The 24,981-nt window shown below is 36.7% G+C and overlaps 1 protein-coding gene across 10 annotated transcripts in view; it reads left to right on the top strand.

Moving 5' to 3' along the window:
• Nucleotides 1-23,200: 23,200 nt before the first annotated feature.
• gria4a (glutamate receptor, ionotropic, AMPA 4a) overlaps nt 23,201-24,981 on the top strand; it is an 88,324-nt gene continuing 86,543 nt past the window's right edge. For 8 of the 10 annotated variants that reach the window (XR_009274385.1, XM_058799777.1, XM_058799776.1 and 5 more), the window contains exon 1: nt 23,549-23,837. Coding sequence is in view for 9 of the 10 variants with exons in the window: in XM_058799777.1 (XP_058655760.1) it covers nt 23,765-23,837 (73 nt within the window). In the remaining variant the exon portion in view is untranslated. Of the gene's footprint in view, nt 23,511-23,548; nt 23,838-24,981 lie in introns of those variants that run through there. The other 2 variants (XM_058799779.1, XM_058799778.1) reach the window with 2 other exon arrangements.

The raw sequence follows: 24,981 nt of genomic DNA, 5'->3' as shown, positions 1-24,981 counted from the left end.
AAATATTAATTTAAATGTATTGTTTATTATTATGTAATATGGCCTAATTTTAATACAATATATAATGTATTAAAACTAATTTATACAATTTATATATTATTTATAATTCAGTATATAATTAATTTATGCACACAATAAATTAAGAAATGTAAAAAAAATAAGTTATTAAACATGAATTCAAATGTATAAATAACATTATTTTATAAATATTATATAAATCAATAAAATATTGTGATGTCTTCCAGGTAAGATAACAGTTTGTGGTTTTATTACTGGTTAATATGTGTGTGATATCTGAGAGTTACAGAATATGAATCTCCTTTTGTGTTCCACAGAAGAAAGAAAACTGGATCGTCATGAAGGACAGTAAATGACGACAGAATGATTATTTCTGGATGAACAATCCCTTATTTAAACACATCAACAAACATACAAACACAATGAAGTGTGAGTTCTCTGATTATTAACCCCGCCCCCGCCCACACACACACACACACACACACACACACTACTGAATGGGACAAATAGAATGAGACACAAAGGCCTTAAGCTGCGTGTGTTGTGTCTTAAAATAGCGTTATTCTTCAGTCAGCGAACACACACGCGACTGCAGGCGCTCTGGGTGATCATGAACAGCAGGCAGAGGATGTCAAACAATACAAGAGGGAACGTTCATCAGGTGGTCACACACGCACACGCGCACGCACGCACACACACATGCATGCATGTACACGCACACACACACACACACACGCGCACACACACACACACATGCATGCACACGCGCACACACACACGCACGCACACACACATGCATGCATGCACACGCACACACACGCATGCATGCATGCACACGCGCACCCACACACACGTTTATTTTTGTGAAAAGTGGGGACATCCCATAGGCGTAATGGTTTTCATACTGTACAAACTGTATGTGCTATTGCCCTACACCTAACCCTACCCCTTACAGGAAACTTTCTGCTATTTCAGATTTTCAATACACTCCATTCTGTGTGAATTATAAGTGTTTTGAAAAGTGGGGACATGAGGTAATGTCCTGAAAAGTCACCTTCTCCTTGTAATACCTGTCATACCCTTGTCATTATACAAATTTATGTCCTCATTTGTCACAAAAACGTGCGTACACACACACACACACACACGCACGCACAAACACACACGCACACACATGCATGCACGCACACACACACACACACACACACACATGAAGGGTAAATGATCACCAAACAGATTTGCATAAAAAGCATTTCGCTGTTTTGCATAAGTAATTCATGTCCTGAGAATCTCTATGTCCATATTTTCTCCAAATATTATTCCAGATGTCATTTTTGCACACATTAGCTCAAGGTTGTTGATTAGTTGTGACACTAGTGAGCATGCTGGGTCTGCGTATGAAGCGTTTTGGTTTCTCATGCATCATCGCAGCTGTGCGAACATTTGCAGAAATAGCACAATCTGCTGATGCTGCACGCAATTAGATATTTACAGCGCATGAGCTAAACACTGACTAGCTTAGATAACTACAGTATACTGCTTGTGATGACTGTTTGGAAATATGAAATCAGTAGTTCTTTGAGTAGTGACAGTAAAGGCATTTATACTGTTACAAAAGATTTCAAATAAATGCTGTTCTTTTAAACTTTCTATTCATCTGTGAATCCTGAAAAATAAAATGTATCCCAGTTTCCACAAAAATATTGGGCAGCACAACTGTTTTCAACATTGATAATAATCAGAAATGTTTCTTGAGCAGCAAAAGCATATTAGAATGATTTCTGAAGATCATGTGACACTGAAGACTGGAGTAATGATGCTGAAAATTCAGCTTTGATCACAGAAATAAATGACACTTTACTATATATTCACATAGAAAACACTTACTTGACATAGTAATAATATTTCATAATATTGCTGTTTTTACTGTATTTTTAATCAAATAAATGCAGGCTTGATGAGCAGAAGAGACTTCTTTCAAAAACACAAAAAAATCTAACTGACACTAAACTTCTAAACAATAGTGAACTGACTTGACTTAAAGGGATTTAAAGTTAGATGCAAAAAGTGTGACAAAGCGTGCAATAAAGAAATGTAGATGAAAACATAAAATATTCCCAAAACATAAATTACACTTATTCAAAACCTTAAAATGTAATTACAAGTGCAAAAAATTTAGCCTGAATGCAAATCTTCCCTCTGAACCTTCATATGTTATACTAATATATATTGTTAATAATATCTTATATATTATTAGACTCATTAGACTTGATATAAGAATATTTAGAATAATATAAATTATTTATTTGCTTTTTATAATAATAATTAATAATAACAATTTAGTTCATACATTGAATGTCTAAATTAATTTAAATAAATAAATAAATAAATAAATAAATATATATATATATATATATATATATATATATATATATATATATATATATATAACTAAATTATTATTATTAATTATTTTATTATAAAAGTACATAAATATATTATTTAAAAATATATATTATATTATATTATATTATATTATATTATATTATATTATATTATATTATATTATATTATATTATATTATATTATATTATATTATACATTAAAAATCAGAGGAAGAAATAGAAATGTGTTCACTTTTAATACATCTACAGAAAGAGAGACAGATAGACAAACAGACAGACAGACAGACAGAGAGAAAGACAAGCGTATCTTATCTTCCGCTCAGCTGTGTGGACTGGCAGCGTGTGTATAGCCTGGGCCCTTTCCGGCTCTGTGTGTGTGTGTGTGTGTGTGTGTGAGTATTCAGGGCCAGAACTACCCAGCTGCAGCCCGGCCTGGTCAGATCTGAGCAGGATAAAGACGCCTGTGGGCTTCCTTCACACACACACACACAGAGAGAGAGAGAGTGTGAATTCTGGAGCGGTTGCTGCTTTAGTTACGTTTCCTTATGTGACAGTTCATATAAAGGACACACTTTAAGACTTTAATTTTGACAAATCTACTGCAGACTCCAGTCATATTCTATTATTAGCCTAATAAACGCTGTTTTAGTCAACATTCATCATGGCTGACTGGGATCATTCACATCATAAATGCACAACATTAATAAAAAAATAACTTTTTACAATAAGGTTCCATTAGTTAACTGCATTAACATTAACATTAACTAACAATTAAAACTTCTTAAACATTCATTAATCTTAATTAATGTTAACATTTACTACTACATTATTGAAATCAAAAGTTGTATCTGTTAATATTATTTAATGGACCTGAGCTAATATAGAAAATGAAAAATGAAAAATTTGCTTAAAATTTACTCACCCTCATTACATGACTTGCTGAGCAATGGATGCTCTGCAGTGAATGGGTGCCGTCAGAATGAGAGTCCAAACAGCTGATAAAAACATCACAATAATCCACACCACTCCAGTCCATCAGTTAACATCTGGAGAAGACAAAAGCTGAAACAAATCCATCAAGATGTTTTTAACTTTATACTTTAAAAATACATGTCCATAATCCATAATAATGCTTCCTCCAGCGAAAAAAGTGCATCTCCTGTTGTCTCTCACATCAAAATCCAGCCAGATATTTGTTTAGAGCTGTTTTGTCTTGTAAACGCTGCTTGATCTGTGCAGATTTCTCTCCTGATTCAGACCAGACCACTTTTTCACCGGAGGAGAGTTGGATTATGGATTTGTATTTTAGCCAGAAGCAACAACATTAATCTACTGTAGTAGTAATAATAATAATCTCATCATTTACTCCAAACATATCATTCCAAACATGTATGACTTTGTTTTTTCTCTGTAGAACACAAAAGATATTTAGCAGGTAATATCCCCCCCCCCCAAAAGCATAATAAAAGTCATCCACATATACACATGTATTCTGCTTGTGTGATCATTTGTTTGACTGTCGTTTGACCTCTCAAGCAAAATGAATAGTTTCTCATTTTCAGAAATGACCTATACAATCGATGACATTTTGACCTCTCACACTTAAATAAAATCATATTACTACAATAATTCAGCACGACTGACACAGACAGATGATTAAAGGCTCTGAATTTCTCAGAAGTGCATTTCATGAATAATCTGGCGTCACTGTGTGTGTTTGTGTATTTTCACACTCTGCAGTAATGAAAACAGGCTATAAACGCAGTGTTTGCATATTCATCACATAATTTTTATGTCATGTCTATTAATTAGAGGCGTGTCTGTGAGCGTTTGGAGATTGTCATCGCTTCCGTAATTAAAATATCGCAGCTGAAGGCAGGGAAATCAACAGACGCACAACACACTGAGAAAATATTCAGGCCTAATTTAAGATTAATGTATTTGAACTGATAAACATGCATAACATGAACCTGATTAGTTTGTGTTAAAACTTTGTAATCCAAATTTGATAGAATTTGTATATGCAATTCAAATATATATTAAATTTAGGCCTATATACTGTATATATACTATGTGTGTGTGAGTGTGTGTGTGTTTTCTTGCAAAACCTTAATGAAGACTGCCGAGAAAAAGATTACATTTGAATGTATTTTTTAATAAATGCATGTTCAGTGTTAAAGGAAGGAATGCTGTATAAATAAATTACAACTGAAACTTGCACTCTTGACCTGAAGTGTGTGAATATCTTGGATGTGTGTCCTACATTAAACAGCCTGCAACACATGAACAACACACACACACACACACACACACACACTCACACACACCTGTGGAAAGAGTTTGTGAAGCTTAAATCACAGTCACTTCAAACCAACTACACACAAACAAAGAAACAAACGCACAACACACACACACACACACACACACACACACACACTCACCCTTTGGATGTTGGCAGGAGTTCTCCTCTGACTGGCATTTGACATTTTCATTCCGGCACAAAGAAAAATAACCCATTAAGAACAGACGAGATTCTCCTCATTATAAACACTGTGTGTGTGTGTGTGTGTGTGAGAGAGAGAGAGAGAGAGCCTCAACAGCCTCATAAGATCAACAGCTCAAACCGCAGGAGAAAGAATCAAAATTCCTTAGGAGAAATAAAAGGAATGAATAACTAAAGAATACATTACAAAAGTTACTGTGTGTGTGTGTGTGTGTGTGTGTGTGTGAAGGAAGCCCACAAATTACTTGTTATTCTAAATATTTTCATATTATTATATTATTACATGTATGTTGCTGATCATTTTAATTAGATTTTTAGATTTAAATTAGATTAGCTACATTTTTATGATAAATTATTATTATTTGTTGTATAATTCATAATAGAATTCATAATAGAATTAATTTGCATAATATAATTCATATTATGCAAAATATTTGTATATTATTATTTTAAATATATATGAATATATATGCATATAAATATATAAATTAATATATAACTTCAAATTATATATTGAATATATATATATATATATATATACACATACACATACACACACACACACGAATATATATATAATTACATATATGATTATACCCCCCCCCCCCAAAAAACAATTATTAATCATAATTATTATAAAAATTAGCATATATACACACACACACACATACCCATATGTACAAGTTGGTGTACAATGTACATTGGTGTTTGGTGATGTGTTTTTGTCTCGAGGTCTGGATTTAAAGTCACACCAGAGGTGTTCAGCTAGGATTAGGACTTTGCTTTTTGCAGACCAGTCAAATTCTTCCACACTGACTGAATCATTCATTTCTCTTTGAAGCTTGCGTTATACTCAGAGGCACTGTCTTTAGAAGGGGGTGTCCCAATACTTTTGTCCATATAGTGTAGGTATGCATATATATATATATATAGTATTTTCTATATACAAACACGTGCACATTCTTTTTCTGAGGTAAACGTGGTGCTTGCAAAACTATTTGAATAAATGCATTTTGAAAATTTGATCATTTAAATACATTGCTTAACACTATGGATGGTTGTCAGAGCATTGATATAAAGTTTCTAATGTGTTCTCGGTGGTTATTTGCATGAAGGTTTAAGGGTGTTTGGATCGGTTTCTAGATGGCTAGAGTCAGAAGAGTCCATCCTCAAGTCTCTGTGATATTCTGTAGAGAGAGAGAGAGAGAGAGAGACAGACAGATAATAACAGCTTGCAGGTTCACTAACGGCAGGCATTAGACTCATCTTCACTTCACTGATAACAGAGCCTTCAGAAACACTTCCAGATATTTAACTAATCACACAAAAACAGCCTCAGTACGTGTGTGAGTGTGTGCTCTTGCTTTCAGCATATCCTTCTGTAAATCTCCCATTAAACTGGAGCTGTTTCATTTAAGAATCACATCTTAATTAAGTCCATAAAGCAACTAATCGGAGTCATGTGGCCGCAGCAGTTTTCACAGCGATACGCGCTCCAGACACCCGGAAACGCTCCGTGTTGTTTTGCAACTTTATCCGGTCGGCACTGAGAACCCAAAACGCCTGAGATAGAGCACGCAGAGAGTTTACCCACAATGCACCACAGAATGGCACAGCATGCCTGAGCCTCCAGCTGCCAAACGCCAATCAATTATTCATCCGCTCTTCATCCCGTCTTCCTCCTCTCCTCTATGGTTCTGGCTTCATCATGCATACTTAAAGCTGAGGCGCGTGAGAGGAGCATCAAGCACAGAAAACATCGTAAAAACATAACGACTCTCTTTAAGAAAAACCCAGACAGTTACTTTAAACCATCTGAGGGTGTGGGAAGAGCTGTGATCAAGCAGCCAAACTGCCTGCCTGAGAGTCTCTTCGATCAACTAAAGCTTGTGGTGTCAATGTCAAATTTTCTCAAATCATGACGGACTACAATTTACGCAAACACTTTTGAAGTGTGTACTCTGTCAGGGATTTTCAAATATGCAAAAAGACATGCATCAGAATTTGCATGTACAAATGTTAGAGGTGTAAAAATGCTAAGGTGCATTAATCAATCAGACAGACAATTATGGAATTTAATATACTGAATTTTAATAATATTCTGTATATTTGCTATAATACTATGCGAATTACCATCCATGTCTAATCAAACTTTAATTCTATTCCTACTATATAAATAAATAAACAAATACCAAATCCAGATCTCTAAACTACTGTGGGTGTGGATAAGTTTGATTGTAACTTCAGTATTTTTATTTTATTTTTCCAAAAAATATGCTGAAAACACTAAATGTAGATATTGAGCATATTTCTGACCAAAAAAACAACAAAAAACTGGATGATCAAACTTGTTCAAAATAAAATAAAACAAAATAATCCAAATTTGGAAGACATTTTATATTATTTCTATTGTTGTTGTTGCTAATAATAATAATTGTATATATATTTATGTATCTTCCAAATATTCTGAAAACAGTAAAATACAGTAGATGTTACGTGTATTTTTTATGAAATAAAATTTAAAAAAAGGACGGACTATCAAACTCGCTCAAAATAAAATAAAATAATATAAAAAATGTAATAAAATACATTTACCCATTAATAATAATAATAGTAATAATAATTTTATTATTATTGTGATTATTATAAATAATAGTAAAATAAAATGGATATAATTTAACCAATTATGGACACATTCTACCTGACACACCCAACATTTAGTTATAATTCTGTTTTATTATGAAATTGTAATCAAATTAAGAATTGTTGCCAAAGCATAGGCTATATTTAGACCCCTAACTAGCACTGCGTAAAATTGTGTCCTTATATGACTGACCCCCTCTATGACGTACTGTTTGCGTTAGCATTACTTTACAATTCATTATTACTTCACTATTAGCTTCATACATTTAAGAAGTGCTGTGGCAGCTTTGTTTTATAGTACGCTAACTGCAGTCTCAGCACTAAATTATCATGGGAATTCAGTCTGCTGAGGACAAAATATCAAAGGAGCGAAATTCTGTTCTTTATGCATTTTTCTTTCACCTTAAACACACGCAGAACAAACCCTCAGGAGCAGAAGACACCATCACACTATCAACACAAGCTCTCCATCCAAGAACTAGGAAGTTTTTAGCTGGAAACGTAATGTCAACAAAAAACCCCAAAAAAAACCCACCAAAATTGGACAAAATGCAACAAAACGCAACTGCACAATTAAAGTTATTCTATTATGGCTGTTGCGAATAAAGTAGTTCCACATAAAAGAAGGGTCAAAGTACGCACATCCAAAAACGCCTTGGCCAGGTGCAAGATCAAAGGGTCTCATCAAACAATAGAAAAAAGATCTGCACACTGTTAATCTCCCTTTATTCCAAAAATTTTAAAGTGGGAACGTTTCGGTCAAAGACCTTCGTCAGGCAAACACACAAAGTGTTTTTGTATAAAGGGAGATTAACAGTGTGTAGATCTTTTTTCTATTATTTGTTGCGAATAAAGTGAAAATGAAATGAAAACAGTTGACTGGAACATTAAATTTAGATCACATGTTGCAACATTTCATTTTACGTGTTTTTAAAGCAGTGTGCATTATATACAATCACACGTGATTCTGTTGAGCGGATGAATGCAGATGAGCCATCGCTGAAACGCCAGAGTTTTGTTGAGTGCTCGCGCTCACTGACTGAATTCTGCACTCGCATGAATTCTCATCATAAACAACAAAGTGCACATGTATGTGCGAAGTAAGAGATTCATTTCACAGTGTAAATAGCTCCAGTAATTATAACGGGAGTTATTTTGAGAGTGTTTACCTCGCCCTTAATAGTAAATCAGTGATAATCTTCTTTGATAATGTAAATATTCTTTGCTCTACTTTCTGAAAAAAAAAGCGTGTTTTTATTAAATTGTCACAGCAGGCACAGGACGTCAATATATAACGTCAGGTTGATGTTGGACATGACATCGGACAGATGTTGCATTTTGGTTGAGAATGAAAATCGGGTTGATGTTAGTATTTGATGCCAATTTGACACTGATTTAACGTTGGATTTTGGTTACAAACAACAAATATCAACGTCAGCTGACATCGGTATTGGACATGAAATTAACATTGATATTAGAAGTTGAATTGACATTGTATTTTGGTCACAAAATTCTAAAAATGGCTGCGTGCTTGTTTCTCTGACACATAACATCAGATTACACTAATATAAGGCTCTTTTACCCAGTGTTGGGAAGGTTACTTTGAAAATGTAATAGGTTACATAGAATCTACTCTATTCTATAATTTATTCTATAGTTCTAAACTCCTGAAAAACTGATGTCTCATATTTTAAAGTAGTCAATGCAATTTGGCAATTGCAAAGTGTGTGTGTGTGCGTGAAAATAATCAGATGTAATCCCCTTTGAAATCGTTAACATTTTCATAAGTAACTGTAATTTAATTACAATTAATTTAACTGATTATAGTTACATGTAGTTTGTAATCAAATTATGTAATTCCATTACATGCAACTAGTTACTCCCCAACACTGCTTTTAGCTTATGTTTACGTGCTACAACTCCCACTGTAATAATGGATCATTAAAACTCTCTTAAGCGCTGGCAAAGTTTCAGATTCCTCATGATCAGTGATGCACTTTCTAATTTTGACTCTTTCATATTTCACGCGCACTAATCCCACACGCTCGGCTCTGGTTTTGCTGACCGTGTTGTTCGTTTCTTAAAGAGACATAAAATGATGTTAGCATATGTTCTCTCTCGTTCTGTGTGTCTCGCACCGCTCCGGTCCTTTAGGGAATGAGCTGTAATTATGAAACACCATTCGGAGCAGATTTTACTCATTAAACTTTCTTTCTGCTGCTGGAAAGCAGCCTTGTATTGCACGATCTGTAATCCCAATGTGATCTCATTAGGTTTTGTAGGTATTCCTATGAAAGGTTCCAGCAGGCATACATTTTTTTTCAGACATTTGGAGAGAAAATATAAACATCAACAGCATCTAAAATGTAAACAAATGAACTTTAGATTTCATTAATAAGTAAATTTGCCATTAAAAGTCTTTCTCAGACCATTTTTCCCCATTGTTTACTAAGAAAATATGAGATGAATAAAAGAGATTATGAGATATGTATTTGAATTGCATATAAAATTTTCATTGATTTAGTTTTAACAAACAAACAAATAAATCTGTAATGTAATACATATTTGTCTGACAAATATAAAATGAAATGTTATAAGCTTCCTGTAATAGTACAAATAAACTAAATGTGTTTTAAATGCACAAATACACAAAAAACTGATTATTTAACCAATATTTATACAGTATCCAATTTGTTTCAGTCTCAACTACCCAGAAGACCCTAACAACCACCTAGCAACCATCCAGCATTCAGAACACCCTAGCAACTGCCTAGCAACCATCCAGCATCCAGAACACCCTAACAACCACCCAGAATACCATTGGAACCACCAAGCAACCATAAAGCATCCAGAACACCCTAGCAACCGCCTAGCAACCACCCAACATCCAGAACACCCTAGCAACTGTCTAGCAACCACATAGCAACACCCTAACAACCACATAGCAACACTTCAGCCATATTTCAAATACATTTGTTTAAACAATAAACAGATTTACACTGATACTAAGCAATTTGAATACACTTATTTTGAAAATATGATTATTTAAATAAAATAAAAATGCAAATAGGAAATAATAATGTCATGATTTTTGGAATGTAGAAATATATATATGTACTTTTTATCACATTTTACTTTTTATTACTTTAATTACTGTATGAATAAGTGAGATACATCAAAGTGAATGTGCTTGTCTGGAATGACAGTCAATGAAACAGACTGACAGAATTCCATTTTAACACTAAAAAATTCCACTACCGTGATCATGTGTTACTGATGAGGTTTGTCTGTATGATTCCCTCACTCACTTACATGCCAACGGCGTGTGATCAGACAGTGGCGCCTTCTCTCCGTATGATGAATATTCATGAGCACCTGCACTTACTCAGACCACAGTTTTACACACGAACGTTGGACATGCCAGAGTTCGTCCCACTCGCGTGTGTACGTGTGTCTGTACAAGGGTCTGTCGGATGGATGTGGGATATTAGAGAACCATTCTGTTGTTTAAAATATGACATACAGGTGCTGGTCATATAATTAGAATATCATCAAAAAGTTGATTTATTTCACTAATTCCATTCAAAAAGTGAAACTTGTATATTATATTAATTCATTACACACAGACTGATATATTTCAAATGTTTATTTCTTCTAGTTTTGATGATTAGAGCTTACAGCTCATGAAAGTCAAAAATCAGTATCTCAAAATATTAGAATATTACTTAAGACCAATACAAAGAAAGGATTTTTAGAAATCTTGGCCAACTGAAAAGTATGAAAATGAAAAGTATGAGCATGTACAGCACTCAATACTTAGTTGGGGCTCCTTTTGCCTGAATTACTGCAGCAATGCGGCGTGGCATGGAGTCGATCAGTCTGTGGCACTGCTCAGGTGTTATGAGAGCCCAGGTTGCTCTGATAGTGGCCTTCAGCTCATCTGCATTGTTGGGTCTGGTGTCTCTCATCTTCCTCTTGACAATACCCCATAGATTCTCTATGGGGTTCAGGTCAGGCGAATGATTATTGGAAAATGAAATCAGCATCTCCATAAAGCTTGTCAACAGAAGGAAGCATGAAGTGCTCTAAAATTTCCTGGTAGATGGCTGTGGACATCAGAAAACACAGTGGACCAACACCAGCAGATGACATGGCAGCCCAAATAATCACTGACTGTGGAAACTTCACACTGGACTTCAAGCAACATGGATTCTGTGCCTCTCCACTCTTCCTTCAGACTCTGGGACCTTGATTTCCAAATGAAATGTAAAATTTACTTTCATCTGAAAAGAGGACTTTGGACCACTGAGCAACAGTCCAGTTCTTTTTCTCCACAGCCCAGGTAAGATGTTTCTGACGTTGTCTCTGGTTCAGATGTAGCTTGGTAGCCCTTTTCCTGAAGACGTCTGAGCGTGGTGACTCTTGATGCACTGACTCCAGCTTCAGTTCTCTCCTTGTGAAGCTCTCACAAGTGTTTGAATCGGCTTTGCTTGACTGTATTCTCAAGCTTGTGGTCATCCCTGTTGCTTGTGCACCTTTTCCTACCCAAATTCTTCCTTCCAGTCAACTTTGCATTTAATATGCTTTGATACAACACTCTGTAAACAGCCACACCTTTCAGTAATGACCTTCTGTGACTTACCCTCTTTGTGGAGGGTGTCAATGTTCGTCTTCTGGATCATTGCCAAGTCAGCAGTCTTCCCCATTATTGTGGTTTCAAAGAACAAGAGATACCCAGAATTTATACTGTAGGGATGGTCATTTATTCAAACTCAAATGTAAATATTCTAATATTTTGAGATACTGATTTTTGACTTTCATGAGCTGTAAGCTCTAATCATCAAAATTAAAAGAAATAAACATTTGAAATATATCAGTCTGTGTGTAATGAATGAATATAATATACAAGTTTCACTTTTTGAATGGAATTAGTGAAATAAATCAACTTTTTGATGATATTCTAATTATATGACCAGCACCTGTACTATATAAAGAAACAAAACGGCAATGTTAACATCAACTTTGCAGGTTTGATCATCAACAAAGAAGTCAAGTAGTTTTGTTTTGTTTTGTTTAAATGTCATTTATATCAGGGTTATTATATTTAACATAACTGAAGCCAAAAAATTGGAATGAAAGAAACGATAACTGAAATAAAACATAAAAAGTACATCAGTTGCCAATATTTCTCATTTCTGTTTAGTTAAACTTTAAACACTATAATATATAAAACTAACTAATCTAAGGCTAATATATAAAAGTTAATAAAACCCTATATAGACATATTAGCTTATTTTAAATATTAAAAATGATTTTAAATAAAACAAAATTAATAAAACAAAATAATTAAAATTTTAAATTAAAGTGAACACTTAAAATATAAAAATAAAATCTAATTCAAAATAACAAACTATAATAGTATAGCAATTATACTAAAATAACATTGATTTATATACTATTATAATATTTTATAATATTTAAAACTTTTTTATAATCTTTTAAAAACTATAAGTTTTAGCCATTTTGTTTTGTGCTTTCTTCAATTTTATTTCAATTTTAGTAATTTAAGTAGTAAGTTTTATTTTTAGTAATTTTTTTTATATATTTCAGATTGTTGTCAAGGCAACATTTCAATTTGTTTTAGCTTTACGTTTTTGATCTACTATTTATGTTTTATTTAAATTAACACAAACAAGTTTTAGTTAGATGAGATTAGTTTTAGTTAACACTGACAACACTAAAGTCTATCAACCAAATATAAATAGCAATGCAATGCTAAAATTTGTTCTGCAACTGTATGATTATCAACAGAGAGGATTGGTTACTGTGTTTTACAGACATGCTGTTTGCTTAATAGGTTGTATCATCATGCAAAATAGAAACTTCACATGGCGCCATACACTCATCATTTCAATCATTTAAAATATATTTCATTCATATCTGTACATCTCTAAGTTGAAGTTGGAAATTTTGACATTTCAAATTCATCAACACCATCAATCCTCTAATATAAAGTCTAGTCACAGTCGTGTAGATCTGAATCAGGATCATGGGAGAACATCAGGACTTACAGATGCACTGCTGAACTGTGTTACGAGCTCAGCTGTAGAGCACTTCAGCCCGTGAGGGTTTATTGATATATCCACACACACACACACACACACACACACACTCACGCCCACAGCAAGCAGCACGTTAACGCCATTAGCATGTCATTAAGAAGCAGATGAGCACCCAGATGCTGCGTGCTAGCCTTCCAGCGCCCTGTGTGCTACGACATGAGCTGAATACTCGCACAAACACGAGCGCTTCAGTGTCAGTCTGTGTGTGTGGGGATCATCACATAGGACAGGCTCAGCGGAAAAACGTTGACATTTACATTGCTTCTTGCACGTTTGGTGGCACTTTCAAAGTGAAAGTGTGTTCGGTTTTATCTGAAACAGCTGAATGTGAGCATGGCAGCATTTTATTATGATAGTTGACTCACGAACAGTTCAGAAATGAAGTGTCCAGTGAGCAGAGTTGGGTATAACACGTAACACAGTAACTGCATTCTAATTACTTTTCCTGATAATGCAGTAAAGTAATGCGTTACTGTCACAGTTTGGTGAGGTACAAACACACGAGGACGAAGGAGATCAACAAAAAGGTATTTTAATTAGAAAATCCAGGAGACAGGCAAGTAAACCAACTTAACATAGACGTAGAACGGATCAAGACAAAGGGAGAACTGAGGGCTTATAAGCAGGGACCAAACAAAGGGAACTAATGGGATAATTAACAAGACACCAGGTGAACAGAATGACTAATTAAAGAGACTGGGGAAAACTAGGTCACAGGAAGACAGAAAACAACAGACATGTGACAGTTCACCCCCTCCTGGAGAGGCGCGTCCCTGCGCCGTAACATATTCCAACTGAGTAGGGAAGGTGGGGGCTCAGGAGGAGGGTGTGGAGCAGGAGAGGGGAAGAAACAAAAAGAGTCCAAAAAAGTCCATGGGGGAGTGGAGGGTGGGAGGAGCCAAGGGAGCAGGATGAAGATCCAGAGACCAGCCAGGATGAGGCCCCAGGGCGGAGTCGAGGGAGGGAGGAGCCAAGGTGGAGAAGGCCTTGACGACACCCTGGGGACGACTGACGGAGATGGAACCGATGGAAGGGGAGCCCAGGATGGAGCTGAGCAGATGGAGAGCCAGGGCGAACAAGGCAGAGCTGAAGGCTTAGATGACCGATGCGGAGGCATGGATCCGCAACACTGCGGCGGAGCCAGAACGACTGAGGATGGCGAGTCATGAGGTGGCGGATGGTCAACGACTGACCAAGGTGGAGCCGGAGGGACGAGGGAGCCCAGCGGAGATGGTGGGATGACAGGCCACGGTGGAGACGAGGGTGCTAGGAGCCAAGGCGGAGCTAATGGGTCATAGGACCAAGGCGGAGTCCAGGGCTCGGAGGCTGGAGGCGGAGCTGGAGACTGGAAGTCCTGAGGCGGCGGATCAGAGCGCCCAGCTGGCGCTGAGTGAGGGCAAGCTGAGAGACTGGCAGAAACCAGCGGAGACAGAAATGAGGAACTGGCTGGATTTAGGAGAGGAGGTGGGAGAGGGAGGCTGGGAGGGAACACAGGAGCACGGGAGCTGTGTGGAACCAGCGGAGATGCAGGAGATTCATCTGCAGTGGGCTCAGGCGATACCTCCTTGCAGCAGGATGACAGCTGGCTGGTCACTGGTTTGGGAATGGGGCTGGAGATGTCCTCATCAGCGGGGCAGACGGAGAAGTATAGTCCATTATTCTCCAGCACCCACTCCACACATACAGCGGATTTGCCATGAGGACCGCTCCCGGGGAGACGGGACCTTTTACAGTTTCAAATGATGTATTACTCTTATCTGTACAATTAAAAATGACGGGACATTTTTAAGTTCTTTTTGCTGTTATCAGGAAAAAAATGCAAGTGATCGTTCAAGTAGCTGTATTGGTACTTTTGTAAATTTTCAGTCAATAATAAATAACGGAAAGAACTATGAGTTTCACTTTGTAGTGTATTTTTTAGGTTTGATAACTTGAAAAATAAAGTAAACTTGAAAGTAATGTAATTAGTAATCTGATTACTTTTTAAATGCAGTGAGTGGAGCTAAAAGTGCATTTGGATTTATCAAAAATAGATTAATGTGAATCTGGCAATATTTTATTATGGTTATTGATGTACGTTTCATGACACATTCAGAGTGATATGCCCAATGAGTGATACTAAAAGTGCATTCAGTTTTATCTGAAACGGATGAATGTGAATCTAGCAATGTTATATTATGTTGGTTCACGTACAACTTGGAAATAAAATGTTCAGACAAGGACATTTCCAATGAATGGCGCTAGAAGCATGTTCAGTTTTACCCGAAACATGAATTGAACATGAATCAGAAACTGAACGTATGTCACAGTTCTCTGTAGCAAGGAACGAGGAGGTGAGGAACTCTTCAAATAACACAGACTTTATCGATCCAAACACATAGGGAATGACGGAAACACAGAATGACATTCAAGACCGGACGCTTAAGACAGGGAAACACAGGGCTTAAGTACTAGAACTAAACGAGGAGTAAACTAGATGATTAACTAACACAGGTGGAAACTAATAAGCTAAATCAGGAAACACAGGAACATGACCAAAAAAGGGCAAACAGGAAACTCAACAGGGACACACATGTGACAGTGGGCGCCCTGTGGGGTGGGCGCCAGATCAGGCAGACCCGGGAGCCATGGTGGATCAGGAGACTCAGTTGGCCATGGCGGATCAGGAGACACGGGAGGCCATGGCGGATCCGCCTCTGTGGCCTTGGCCCTTGGCCTGGCCACTATGGCCATGGATATATGCCCCCCCCCCCAAATTTTCTTGGGGTGAATTAGGAATTCTGGGGGGTGCTCTGGAGGAGCTGGCACTGGAACGGGCCCTGGAGGAGCGGGCACTGGAGCGCCCTTGCAAGAAGCGGAGCTGACGGCCACAGGAGACTCAGGAGACGATTCTGGAGCGAGCTCTGGTGCTGGAGCCGATGACGTCCCCTCGTACTCCACCAGTATTCCTAGGGGCATATGTGCGGTGGACGGCGGGCTTGAGTTTGCCGCGGACAGTGGCGGGCTTGAGGGAGCTGTGAACGGTGGCTGGCTTGACTTCACTGCGAACGGCGTCGGGCTTGAGTGAGCCGCAAACGGCGGGCTTGAGTGAGCGGCGATCCGTGAACTTGACTTCGGAGCAGTTGGCGGGCTGGAGAGAGCCTCCGCCGCTGGCGGATTTGACGGGGGAACAGCCGGCGGACTCGACGGCGAACTGGTTCTTGCTCGGGCCTGGACACTCCCAGGACACTGGAAAACACCTTCCCTCCAACTTAGTCCAGAGGTGTCTGGGAGGTCCATGGGGCGATGGTAGTTGGCCCCGAGCCAGAACAGTGGGGGCGTCCTCAAATGCTGTCGCTGCGGCGAGCCCACAGAATTCCCTGGCGTACTCGAAGAAAGGGAGATCTTGACTTGGCTAGGGCGGTGCAGCGGTTTCCATGCCACAGGAGAAAAGAGGAAAACAAAAAGATTTCAGTTTGGGTCCGGTCTTCTGTCACAGTTCTCTGTAGCAAGGGAACGAGGAGGTGAGGAACTCTTCAAATAACACAGACTTTATTGATCCAAACACATAGGGAATGACAGAAACACAGAATGACATTCAAGACAGGACGCTAAAGACAGGGAAACATAGGGCTTAAGTACTAGAACTAAACGAGGAGTAAACTAGATGATTAACTAACACAGGTGGAAACTAATAAAGTAAATCAGGAAACACAGTAACATAACCAAAAAAGGGCAAACAGGAAACTCAACAGGAACACACACACGTGACAACATGAATCTGAAAATGTTTTATTACAATGGTCGACGTACGTTTTGTGCCACTTTCAAAGTGAAACGTCTATTGAATGACAGTGACTGATTTTATTCGAAACATGAATCAGGCAATGTTTTATTAAGTGAAGTGACGTCAAACAAATACGATTGTTTGACTAAGCCTACAAATCGCTACACATTGAAATGAAATGTTCATTGAGTGAAGCTAAATTTCAGATTTATCCAAAACAAATTAAAGAATCTGGCAACATTTTATTATGATGGTTAACGTACATTTTATGGCACTTTCAAAGCGAAATTTCCTGTGAGTGGCAATAAAAGCACATTCAGCTATCTGAAAGATCATTGTAAATCTGCCAACATTTTGTTAAGTTGATTGATATATTTTGCAACACTTTCAGAGTGAAATATACAGTGATCGGAAGTGTGTTCAGTTTTAACTGAAACAGATGAACATGAATCTGGCAACATTTTATTACATTGGCTAACCTACATATCGCAGCACTTCGGAAATGAAATCGGTAAATGCCACTGAAGGATCACATTTAAAAATAACATTGCCGTTAGTTTAAACGTTAAAAATAATGTTTAAACTAAACGAAAGCAAACGTGACATGAAACACATTTGCTAAAACAACCATGCTATTGTAGCTTGATTCAATGAGTCTTTGAGCACTTTTATTGTGCTTTACAGGACTCGAAACATAATAAAAGTGCAATGCTGTACCAGGTGAACTACTGAGCAAGTTTATTACATCGGAAAAGCCATAAAAGAAAAGTCTCAGATCTCAATATTAGCTAAAATATTTATCATTATATTCTCACGATATCACATGATCTGAGCTGATATTCACATTTATATCAGAGCTTTTGTATATGACATATATTCACTCTATTCTGTCACCAAAGTAAGTTTAGAGAAAAATTTTATGCCTAATAAAACATGAACGAGAACTCAAAATCTCCTGAGCTATAAAATAGCAATATAACTTTCCTCTGGGAAAGCATGCGAAGAGCTATTTTGTGTTGAGTTTCTCATGAAATTGTGTGAAACCAAACCAATTGCTCTTGTTACTTTTGATCTAATCAATAAATTGAATCTCTTTTTCTCTGGCACTGGGATCCGATACGTCCCTCCAGACTCCATTGATCGGCACATCCTTTGAAAGCTTTCTTCGGAAGCGCTTGATTTTAGAGTATTAAAGAAGGAGGTAAAGCGGGGTGGAGAATCACACCAATATAGAGTGAGAGAGATTTCACACATCAATTCTCTCATGACCTCCATGAAATACATGCTCAACACGGTAAAAAGAAATGCCCCTAAAATCAGAGCCATCCAGTACTTTAATAACATCTCAGGAGGGCCATTAGTCATTGAGAGCGAGAGAGTCATTACACCTCACTGAGAGAGTCATCAAAGTAATGCCTCACAGACAGAGATACTACTACACCACTGCACAAGAGCTCACCAAGAGACACAACAACACCTCGAGTGCTCCGACATCAGGAGATTTCAACTTTCCATTGATCTCTTTAAATAAAAGTTTTGTGTAATATGATAACATACTGTAATTTTAAGGCAATACTGGTAACATTTTATATATAATGCATTATAAAAGTAGTTTTAATGTATTATTTATATCTTCTGATGCACCTATAATGCACTGCAATGAATAATTGTAACCACAGTTTTAACACATTATGATGCTTATCTATGCATTGTTAAACTTTTTGAAAGTATAATGCATTAAAAAGCACAACACCAAACCTTATATTATTATAATGTATTTTAACTTTGGTTTCAATTCATGAAAATATATAATGCATTACAACGTACATTATGAATACCTTGCATTATATGCATCATAAGGCAGGTTTAATTGCAAAAGTCTCTGCAATTTTATGATTTTTACTGTACTTTTTTAATTTGAAAGTACAGGTTTATATAGTACATGTAACACTATTCTAATAGTCTAAAGAAAAATTTGTGCTGTAAGCTAAATCTAAAATAAATACTTAATTGTAATGAAAAAGTTAAAAACTTGATTGTTTATATTTATAATTAGTTTTGGCTTTTGTACAATGGAAACAATAAACAATGTGTTCTTTAAATTTATTTGCAATTTTCACACACACACACACACAGAGTATTTATTTAAAAATATAGTATATACTGCTGTTCAAATCTTTGCTGTCAGAATTTTTTTAAAGAAATTAATACTTTCATTCAGCAAAGATTAATTAAATTGATCAAAAGTCACAGTAAATACATTTATAATGTTAAAAAGATTTCTATTTCAAATAAATGCTATTCTTTTCAACTTTTTATTCATAAATGTATCACAGTTTCCACAAAAATATTCAGCAGCACAATTGTTTTCAACATTGATAATAATCAGAAAAGCATCAAATCAGCATATTAGAATGATTTCTGAAGGATCATGTGACACTGGAGACTGGAGTAATGATGCTAAAAATTCAGCTTTGATCACAGCAATAAATTACATTTTACAATATATTCAAATAGAAAACTGTTATATTAAATTGTAATAAATTCTGTTTTTGATGGACATTTGGATAAATAAATCCAGCTTCGGTGAGCAAAAGAGAATTCAAAAACAGTGTATTTTTATGGGAATGGGAATGAAAAGTTACAAAACAGGTCAAAAAAGTTGACCAGTTCAGGATAGTTAATTTAGAAAAATAATATTGCATATTTACAGTTACAGAATAATAAATGTAATACATAATAAAATTAATTAAAATAATGTATTTTTTTACTGACTCATTATTGTTTAAAAAGCAAGTGGATGCTCTGTCCAGCATTCAGCACCACGGACAGCAACATTCACACTCTATTACACACAGGAACCCTTCACTGATCGCTCTTAATGATTACAGCAGCCATACGCCATATTCCAGCCATCTAACCATTCAAGAGACAAGTTTCTGTCGTTTAAGTCTCTAAAGAAACCGAGGGAGTCTACACAATCCGTCTGTCAGCGCCACCGGAGGCCGTAACGATTATGAATGGGCAATAAGACACAGCTGCGGCCTGCCTGACGCTTGGCCACGTGGAGACCCGTGCCGCGGGAATGAGCCAAGTGTCATAAAGCAGTAAAACGCAGACTCGTAACCGGAGAATATATAAATATGTGAGGGGACGAAAACCTTTTTAGAGAGGTGAACGCTGAGGAGAAACTGATCCGGGCTGCTCTGGAATGAAAAGGCCTGATGGATTTATGGGCTGTACGTGCAAATACTCCGGCGGCAGAGTTTTCAGTCAGAGAATGAGAGAGAGAGAGAGAGAGAGAGAGAGAATGAGCGTGCTCTTTACCTGCACAAACACCATTCATACTGTACTTTACACTATTTATTTTACTGTGGTGTGTTTACAATACATAAACTGTATTGCATACTAAGTGTTATTGCACTACCAGGGTGTTTGTACTTGTACAGTTTGCTATTCTGTTTTATTATGCACTGTAAAAATTCTATATTTCTGTGCTATATTCTACTCCTTTCTCTATTATGTTATAAATTAGCTATATGTGCGTCATTTATTTATTTACTTACTTATTTAACCAGGGAGGTCCCGTTGAGATACAATATCTCTTCTATCATGGAGTCCTCGTCATGTGTAACATCTGAAACTATTCAACTATTTTTTACATTCTATTACACTTTATTTCATTCATTTTTTCTACCTTTTCATATATATATATATAGAGAGAGAGAGAGAGACTCCTCAGTTCAATTCTATTCTATTCTCCTCAATTCTGTTATAGTCTGTACTGTATTGTACTGTACACTGTTCTGTTCTATTATTCTCTATATAACTCCATTCTATTCTACTGTTCTCTATTCTGCTCTATATAATTCCATTCTATTTTACTATTCTCTGTTCTGTTTTACTCTATTCTGTTCTTCTGTTCACTGTTCTATTATTCTCTATATAACTACATTAAATTCTGTTCTCTTTTCTTCTATTATATTCTATTCCACTGTACGCTTTTCTGTTCTACTCTATTTTACTGTTGTATATTCTGTTCTATTATATTCTATTCTTCAATACACTCTACGGTTCTATTTTTTCTCTATATAACGCCATTAAATTCTACTGTTTTACTGTACACTTCTATTCCATTCCATTGTTGTCTATACAACTCCACTCTATTCCACACTATTCTATATTCAGTTATAGTATATTCTATTCTACTGTACACTGTTCACTGTTCACTATTGTTCTCTACAACTCCATTGTATTATACTGCTCTCTAACCAATTCTATTGCATTCAATTTTCTCTATACAGCTCCACTCGATTCTGCTGTTCTATATTCATTTAATGTTTATTCTATTCTACTGTACACTGTGTAAACTATTATTCTCTACAACTCCATTCTATTATACTGTTCTCTAATCAGTTCTTTTGTATTCTATTTTCTCTATACAACTCCACTTGATTCTACTGTTCTATATTCAGTTATAGTATATTCTATTCTACTGTACACGGTTTCATTATATTATTCCATAACTCCATTATATTCTATTCTATTCTACTGTACACTTCTATTCCATTCCATTCTTCTCTATACAACTCCACTCTATTATACTGTTCTATATTCTGTTCTACTGTACACTGTTCCATTCTATTATTCTTTATAACGCCATTCTATTCTGCTGTTCTCTATTCAGTTCTATTCTATTTTCTCTATACAACTCCACTCTATTCTACTGTTATTGTTAGCTATTCTGTTCTATTACATTCTATTCTACTGTACACAATTTTATTCTATTATACTATGTACAACTCTGTTCTTTTCTATTCTATTGTACACTATTTCTTTCCCATTCTTTTCTCTACAAATACATTCTATTCTACTTTTCTATATTCTGTTCTATTCTAATCTTTTCACTACTGAAGCTGAAACATGAAATTGTAGCTCATACTGTGTTGCACACGAGAGAAAGACATCAGAAGAGAACAGAAGGAGAGAGAAGTAGTGTGCACTAACCCCTGAACACCATGTTTCTGTGTCTGTAAGGAACGCAGGCGAATCCTCAGGGGCATTCACACAGGACGCGTTCTCGCGTTCAAAAGCAGACAGACGCAGCGCACTGGGATGGAACTGAACGCAGGGGGGCTCGTGGCACGTTTGCAAAAGTTGAGCTGTGTTTAACATGAAACGCCATGATAAAAACAAGGGTCAAAGACGAACATCTAGTGCAGGTTTGAAAACGGACACAAAAATCGCGTGTATAACGACATAATATTATATTCAGCAAACGGATATGCGACGCTAGACTTGATAAAAGAACTAGCGGCTTCATGCGCAGGGATAGGCGGTAACAGGGCGTTGCTAAGAGGTTAGGTGATTCGCTCAGACTGAGTCCGATAAATAAAAATGTATTTAAAAAATGTAGCCTTATAGAAGTTATACAATAATTGATTTAATAATTATTTATATTAATATAACAATTAATATAATAATTACATATTTTATGTATTATATAATAATTAATAAATATTTCATTTTTAAAAGTTTTAACTTTTATTCTTTTATTTTTTAATATTAAAATGTACATTTAAATGTTTAAATATTTAAATTTTAAATGTAATATACATATATTGCATTTAATGGCTTTTTTTTCTAGGAATATTACATATTTTTTACATTTATCGGAAGTGAGTGTTTTAGCGTGTTATGTGGTCGCTCGGGCGTTGTTTTGATGTTCGTTTCCTGTCAAAAGAATCAACCCTCAAGTCATTTTGATGTTCTGGTCTCTCCTTCAATATGCTCCTGTGGGATTTTTCCACTGTTTTCTGGTCCAGCAGGTGAAACCGATGCGTCTGATCACTCTCAATAAAAAGATGCGTGTAGTAAAGACACATGGTTTGAGGAAAACCGTTCACGTCTGCGGGATGAGTTACTCGCTCAAGTTTAATTGGTATGCTTAGGGGTTTGTTTAAATATCTAGCCGTATGAGCAGTAGTAACAGCAGTACTTGCCTTAGCAAACACAGCTGAAAAGCCGAAGACCTCAGAGGCAAAGAGCGCAGAGTGAGCGTGCGCGCATCTCTCTCTCTCTCTCTCTCTCACACACACACTCACTCTCAAGCGTTCATCCGGACAGATTCTTCTTCTTCTTCTCTCTCCAGTGGATACTGCGGGGAACACACGGATTGCCTATAGGATGGATTGCTGAAACTCCCTTTGCGAGATTACCCATTTATTTCCTTTCATTTCCCTCCCGTCACACTATCTCGTCTCCATCCATCCATCCATGAGTCCAGACGGGTTCTGATTCGGACAGAATGCGGATCCTGGTGTTGATTCCGCTGCTGTGGGGACTCAGTGAAGGGGCTTTTCCCAGCAGTGTCCAAATCGGTGAGTTACACTTCTAACATGATGGCTAGATAGGCACTTTATTTAGCCCACGAGGAATATCGCAGTGCAACAGATACGGTGTGCATAGCGCATAATAATTCACGATAAGTAATCTATACACTGCGTTATACAAATACACAGAGGTATGAGTCTAAAATAGGATTTTTTTTTTTACCTAAAGAGCCTTGTGTGCTGTAATGCCTCTTTGTTTTGTGGTTTAGGGGTTTCGTTCTTGCACTGTTCTCCTTAAAGGACCATAAAAGGTGCTTTTGAGTCCCAAATGCGTTAAGCCAATTAACTTATAAGCAAAAGATTATGGGAATCAAATTTAAAATTTAAGAATCAGACCACATATTGCTTGACCACTATTTTTAAAATTGGGACAATTCATTGGACGCAAAGGGGACAACTGAGGGGGACAATGTCTTTTGTGGTTACGGCCCTGCAAAGTATCCAAGATTTGGTGCTATTTAAGCATATTTTCTTAAATGTGATATGTTATGGTTGTAGATAGGTTTGTAATTCTCTGCATGTGTAGCGTTATTAGGGTGGGATTATGTTTTCAAGGGTTTAGAGTACTTTAGCATGCATGAGTTGTGGTCATCATGATGAAGACTGTGGTCAAGTGCATGTTGAGTGGGCTTTTGTGCCTTTTATGGCCAGTTCAGAGCATCACTGCAGTATGTCTTGTCTTTCTGTACTGGTGCGATGTGGGATGACCTCTTCCCATCTGAGTCCGATCAAAGTTTCTCATTTCACCAGATTTGCAGCTCTATGTTTGATTAACATCAACAAACCACTATGCATGCCCGCCCACCCCTCTCTCTCTCTCTCTCACAGACACACAGTTCCCTCTCTTTTTGCAGGATGTCTCTTGCGTGTTCAGTCACTGCATTGCTCATTGAGATGGAGAGTCTCACGCCATAATGAGATGCGGCCGCTGACTTGTGCGCCTTTGACAGCACTGCCGATAAAGTTAATACGCTAAATACGGACACACACACAAAGAGAGAGAGAGAGAGATGCACAGTTGCACGCAATGCCTAATGACATTTACATACCGCTGCAATGCAAATGCACAATGCTTCTGTTGTTCGTCGCAAATAAAAGCACGTTATGGGATCTCCAAATGCAGTTGAGCCAA

The sequence above is a fragment of the Onychostoma macrolepis genome, chromosome 15 (genome assembly GCF_012432095.1).
Source record: "Onychostoma macrolepis isolate SWU-2019 chromosome 15, ASM1243209v1, whole genome shotgun sequence".
Taxonomy (NCBI): Eukaryota; Metazoa; Chordata; class Actinopteri; order Cypriniformes; family Cyprinidae; genus Onychostoma; species Onychostoma macrolepis.
This window is presented reverse-complemented; position numbering and strand designations above follow the sequence as displayed.